Consider the following 6,489-nt stretch of genomic DNA (forward strand, 5'->3'; position numbering starts at 1 on the left):
AGCCCAGCCAAACCCAAGCATTAACTCCACAACTGACAGGTCACCTGCCATGTCCTCAAAGCAGCCCCAACCATGAGCTCAGGCCTGGCTCTCAATTCTGGAATGAATCTGGAATTGCGTGCAAGTGCTGACTGATGTAAGCATGTACTGCTCTCTGTTCTACCCACAGACATCCAGTGAGCTCAAGGATACTACAGTACGTCTTGAGTCAATTCTTGACTGTTTGCAAGACTGGTTTCCAGTATTCTTCAGTGCAAGTAACACTAAAGATCTTTGCCCTTAACCTGTGCTTTTCCCATTAGACAACACTGGTCTCCTGTGTTTTCTAAAACCCCTACTACAAACGCAGCTGTAAATTTGGAAACTCTCAGGAAGTTTCATCTTCCTACAGCCTTGCCTTCAAGAAAATATTTGTTTCATCTCACCTCCCTTTTGAGAAAAATCTCTCCTGCTAAACATAAATTATCTGCTCAAACCCCTTTTCAAAAGACTTCATCATCTAATTGGATGAATGTTTTCCATTATGAAAAAAAATAATTAAAGAATCACATAGCTGTTTCTATTTGCATTTAATCCACTTTGAAAGCTAAGCCACAAGTCCTAGGACATCATCATGTCCTGATCATGGCAATGTCTGAGTACTGAGGTCTGAAGAGAAACTGCTGATAGGCATCTCAGACAGGAGCAGTTCTGTTACTGAGCTTGGAACTACAAGAACGTTTGCTGTGCCAGGTAGGGAAATGGCCCAGAGAACCTGCCAGTTTCCTGGGATCCACAAGCAGTACCCAGGTCCAAACATCAAACTTTGCAATGAAACCAGTCTGGAGAGAAACAACACAAAAAATATTTTCCAGATGCCTTCTCCTTGGTCTACTAACTCAACACAACCACAAAAGTAGTTGCCATGCTGGTTTCATTTTTATTTCCAATCTTCTATTTCAACATTAATTAAAAATGGATTGGCTAAGTCCTGGAGAAGGACTTTAGTAGCAAACTGCATTAATAGAGGTAGAGGAAAAGTAGAAATGCATAGAGACATTTTGCCATGTTGGCCCACCTTCAATGGCAACAAGACCATAGCATACTCAAAAGCTATTTGAGAACAAAACAGTCTAGAATAGAAATTAAAATATCTGCCAAAGGCAGTGCAATTAATATGGTTGTTCTGTCACCATTTTTGCATTCTAGGAGTAAACATTTTAGACTGAAATCCAGCTGGACTTTTGGTGCAGTTACCCATGGCTGACAACTAAATGCAGCTTTGCCTGCCTAAAGATTTCCCTTCCAAGCATAGCAGTCTATTTGGAATTGCAAATAATGCCCATCACACACCGCATTGCAAGGCATCTTAATGAAAAACTACCTGGCACAGAGTGATCCCATTGGCCTCCCCAGCTTGTAATGCTCCATGGGAGTGAGTAATGTCTCAGCATCCAACCACCAGTACATTAGCAGATCACACCAGAACCCTGCCAAAAGCATTCAGAGGAATCATTCCCGGAAGAGACAGGCTTCACTGGGAGAACTTGCACAACCTGCTTGTCACTGCCAGCCCCCAGAGCTTGACAGGGCAAAGAAAAAGATCGGTGGTAGCAGGAGGCAAAGAAAACCCATCCAGAGCAGAGTGGTTCCCAACAGATCATCATCTTTACATGAGTCTTGAAAATCCCCAAAGACCTTCTGGTACCTTGCTGCACACTTCCTTTGAGAAGAAACTTTTCCTAATGTCCAATATGACATATGTTGGGGCTGTTAACACATATTAATCCCTCTTCAACCAAAAAATGTCAGGAAGCTACTGCAGCAATGTTAGCCTCCTCTTTATTATCTTGTCCCAAAAGCATCTCATATTCCAAGTCTTGGAGTGAATCTTGAAACCACATTAACTCTAGAAATGACAGTCACAGGCTGACTGGACAAAACAGTGCAGCATGGCTGCCAAGACAAAATCAGGCCCCAGTCCAGTGTTTGACCAGCTCTCATCCTGCCTTCCCCAGTTTTCAGGGCCTGGATCATGCTGTAAGCATGCAATTGCATGGTTTGCACAAGCAGCAGCTGCACCATTGAAGCACACCAGACTTCCACTGGTTTATCTTCTGCACTGTTCCACTACAGTGAGATGAAAAAAATTTTCATATAGTATGAAAAATCCAACCCCTAGGATCATAGAGGAACTTGGCCTGGCTGCAGCAACCTGCAATATACAAATGTCTTAGACAAATGCCCTCTCCTGCTCTTATTGGGGCATTATAGTGCATTTCTCATCTTTATTCCAGAAGTTTGGGAGAATTTATACCAGAATCTGGGAGATGTCCCTGCCCAAGACAATGGGGATTGGGACTAGATCATCTTTAAGATTCCTTCCAACCCTTAATATTCAATGATTCTGTGGAGTTTGCCTCTGGTTACTGAAAAAGGCAAAGGCATATATACATGGGATAACTAAAGTATGCAGTGATCATAGCTGCAGCATCTCCATAGACAGTAGATTGAAATTGTTATCCAGAAAAAGCTAGAAATGCACATCTTTTCTTCTCATGTTGAAAAAAACCCAGCCACAATGACACAGAATTTGTAGTAATTCACAGAAAAAGCATGGACAAAATTAAGTACTTCCTGTAAACAGCGACTTTCATCAGAGGGACAACTCTGAAACCTAAAAAAAAAACAGTTCCCATTTCCCATTCTACCAGTGATCCCACCAGGAGAGCAATCCTACAAATGTGTTTTATTTACACATTATTTATTATTAGCTTCTTGGAATCTTTTGGAAAACCTACTATCAAGAAACGAGATAGTGAAATTTAAAACTGTAAGAGCATTAAAGATGCTGCTACCTTTTTTTGCACATCCTTATCCTAGAAATCAGGGAGAGAGGAAGGAAGAAAAGATCATATGAGGAATCTAATCATCTTCACAAGAAGGTTGGAGAGAGCATCTGATGAGCAGAACAAGGAAAAATTTCATGCACTAACATAAACATCTAGAGGGAAAACAAATGTAGACTCAAAACTGCTCACTGAATTTGTACACAGCATATGTGTTCCGAGAGGAATGGTTTTGGGAAAAGAATGGCTTGTAGATCTTTGGGGAATAACAGTATTTTTCACTAAAAATCCTCCTTTCTTTAGAAAAGCCTTGACAAGAAAACATTTTATCTGAACTCTCCAAGGTCCCTCAAGAGCTTCATGACCTTGCTCAATAAATGCTTCTATTAGGGAAGATTGATACTTGAAGCCCAAATAGAAATCTGCTTTTTCCAATATCAGATCCACTGAATTAAACCAAGTGCCCTCCATAAGAACATAGAGAACACAAACCTCACTTCTACACAGACTAGCATTTTTGTATTTTCCTAATGATTTCCACTTCAAGATCCTCAGGTATTGTACAAAGCAGAAATGAATTCTGCTCCACACCACCACTTTGTGGTAGCTAAGTAGTACTATCCTCGTTTGACATGGAAGAGGAGATCCAGAGAGGTTAATTGTCTTTCCTAAGGTCACAGAAAAAGCCTCTGGGCAGGACAAAGCAGAGAACCCAAATTCCCTGATCTCACCAGCTTTTTGCCTCTATCATAATCCTGACCTCACTATCTGCAAATACAGAAAACAAAAGTTTGTTGCCTGGAAGGGATTATGTTTTAGTAAGTTAAATTGTGATTTCAGGGACGTGTGAGAAAAGGGGGATAGGAGATTCACAGACACTTGCTTTTAAAATAACAATAATTAAGAAACAGAGGGTTTTAACAATCTAGTTAACAAGATGTCCAGCAGCTGCAAAGACCTCCCTTTTGTGGAGTGTCTGCAGATCTTTGCAAATCCATCCAGTTTTCAGGAATACCCCACCACGAATGCACAGAACTTGATTGATCATGTTTTTAATAATGCAAGTGACAAAAGCTGAGGTTTTGAAGTCTGTTCAAGTAACAGAATTGGTAAAAGCAAGCTGTTTGCCTCTTTACTGCTTTGGGAGCCTGGGTATATTAACATACAGACACATCCTACCTACTCTACTAGGCTAATGGACATAATCATGACAGGAGTTAATATCTATTGTCCATTTCCAACACACCTTCCTGCTGCTTTATCTCCTGTGACCTAAGAAAATGTATGCTTTGTGATGTGGGCCTGGGGACCAATGTGACTGGCAAAAGAAGCCACACTGCTTGCCCAAGTGACCTTGGGCAAATTGCTTCATGTTCCTGTGCCATGGACACACCAACAGTAGAATTAGGTAAAAACTGAGCTGCAGCAGAAAAACATGCATTGGATTCAGCCTTATCTGTTCAAGCATATAACTTGCATATAACTTTCCCTCTACTCAGTTTAAAAAAAAAAAAATCCAATTACTAAATGCAGTATGTTTTCTGCAAAAGACAGGAGAGAAAAAGTCTCAGAATGCTAGACCTCATATTAGGAAAATCACAAAAAGATAACATTAGAATTTATTATCATGCTTGCTTCTCCTTCCTACAAACACCACCCTGGCAGTAAACACCAGTCTTTTGCTTTAGCTTGTGCTTTTGAGTTGGAAGCTTTCAATGCATTGTATCCTGAGGTGCAAAATCCTAATGGCATGCCATGAACAATCAAGATATTTTTTTCATTACCCTTCTCAGTCACTTAAAGAATAAGGAATAAAGTTATTTAAATAGCATGTTTCTGTGAAAGAAACCGAGGAGAGTGAATTTTGTGAAAATCACTTTCTAAGCTATGCTTTAGAAAAAAAATAACCTTTCTTTCCTCTGCAAATGCCTACAGAATGAGTTTTCATTGCTACTTTAAGCAGAAATACTCAAAATTATTGGAAATCCGTGCTGGGAAGGCATGGGGGAGGCATTTAAGCTTCTTTTACACAACACCCCTTGGTTCAGCATCAAAATAAAAGAGAGGGCATATAGGTTGTTTTCTTCAGTACATGACATGTTGTGTTAAAAATAAATAGTCCTAGAAGCAAGTGTAGTGCTGAAATATACAATACAGCTGTTTTCTCTTCAATGTTTGCTTTCATCTTTAATGAGAGTGAAATTCATGTCTGGCAAACACAACTGCCTTTAAAATTTGGTTAAATCAAAGTAACATCTACATTGATGTCAGAGTTATTGCCTAAGTAGCAATAAATAGACAAACAATTTCAAGTAAAAAAAAATTCAGTTGAATTGCACACTAGAATCTATAGCTGATGCACAGACACAGATAAGTAGGTAGACAATTTGCTTTTTCATGGCTAGTAAGTTCCATGAAGAATGTATCTGAAAATGCAGCCAATCTGCTTTATGCTGTTAATTGCTTTATACTCATTTCCAGTAGTGGCAAAATAATAAAAGAGGCATTTTCAAGGCAGCAACAAGCTATAATAATCAGAATAATGGGAATATTGTCATCAGACATAAAGGTTTCCCAGAGTCCTTTAAATTACATCTGTTCCCAGACTACATGAGAGTAGAAAAGGTATTTCTGATACCAAGTCAAAAGAAACTTCAAGTTTTGTCCACAGCCACCTGCCGGGCGTTGCAGAGCGGGTGCGAGGGAGGGTCCTGCACTATCATGGCACAACGCGTGGGCTTTTGGGACATGCCCTCTACACACGCACACACACACAGTCCCACAGGCTTTCAGGGACGCCTCAGTGACTCGTTATTATTGACTTCGGGGAAAAGGCGTGAGATACCATGGATTTTTTTACAAACTTTCCACTCTGCTTGCACTACGCGCCTCCCCTCAAAGCTCCTTGACGTTCTGTGGGGCTTTCCACACCTTAATGAATTAATGGGATCTCTCTTGCCTCCAGCACTCACAGCGGGGCACTGGAGGGCTTTTCCACCGGCCCTGTGCATCATACATCCCAGGCAGGGGAGGCAGCGAAGCGTGCCACGGTGTTTATCACATACGGAGAGACTCAGAGTGGGGTGTCCCCAGGGAAGAGGCACACGGGACATGCCAGAGCGCAGAGGAGAGCACTGGGGCCAGCCCGGCCCTCCGGGGCGCTGCCGCCGCGCCGCCCGGGGATCGCGGCTCTGCCTCTGGGGCCGGGGGCAGAACCGTGTTCCCCTCGCCTTCACCTTTCCCCAAGAAAACTTTTCTCCTGCGGCCATCGCTCCGTTTCCCACTCCCGCTGGCGATAAGGGCACGGTACCCGCCCAGCGCCCCTCTCCTCCCCGCAGCCCCGGCCGCAGCGGCAGGCTCAGCCCCGTCCCGCCGCTGTGCCGGCTCCCTCCCCGCCAAGCGCCGCCGGACCGGACCGGACCGGCTCGGCTCGGGTGTGCGGGGCGGTACTCACGCTGCTGTTATGTCCGGACCAGTGCACCATGGCTTGGTTGTGCGCCGCATCCCCGGTGAGAGCGAAGGTGGTGCTGCTCAGCCTCGGCTCCTCGGCCCCTCGCGGCCGCGCTGCTCTCCCATCCTCCGGGGGCCCTCGGGGCTGAGCGCGGCCGCCGCGCTGCCCCTCGGCCGCGGGCACCCCCCGGACGCCGCCGGCCGCCGGCGT

The 6,489-nt window shown here is 43.7% G+C and overlaps 1 protein-coding gene across 1 annotated transcript in view; it reads right to left on the bottom strand.

The window, feature by feature from the left end:
- The window catches only part of SORCS3 (sortilin related VPS10 domain containing receptor 3), a 266,055-nt gene that overhangs the window by 258,960 nt on the left and 606 nt on the right, over positions 1-6,489 (bottom strand). Inside the window, exon 2 of the mRNA XM_041461143.1 lies at positions 6,283-6,489. Within this exon, the coding sequence (XP_041317077.1) occupies positions 6,283-6,489 (207 nt within the window). The remainder of the gene's footprint in view (positions 1-6,282) is intronic.

The sequence above is a fragment of the Pyrgilauda ruficollis genome, unplaced genomic scaffold, assembly GCF_017590135.1.
Source record: "Pyrgilauda ruficollis isolate IOZ18807 unplaced genomic scaffold, ASM1759013v1 scaffold15, whole genome shotgun sequence".
Classification (NCBI taxonomy): domain Eukaryota; kingdom Metazoa; phylum Chordata; class Aves; order Passeriformes; family Passeridae; genus Pyrgilauda; species Pyrgilauda ruficollis.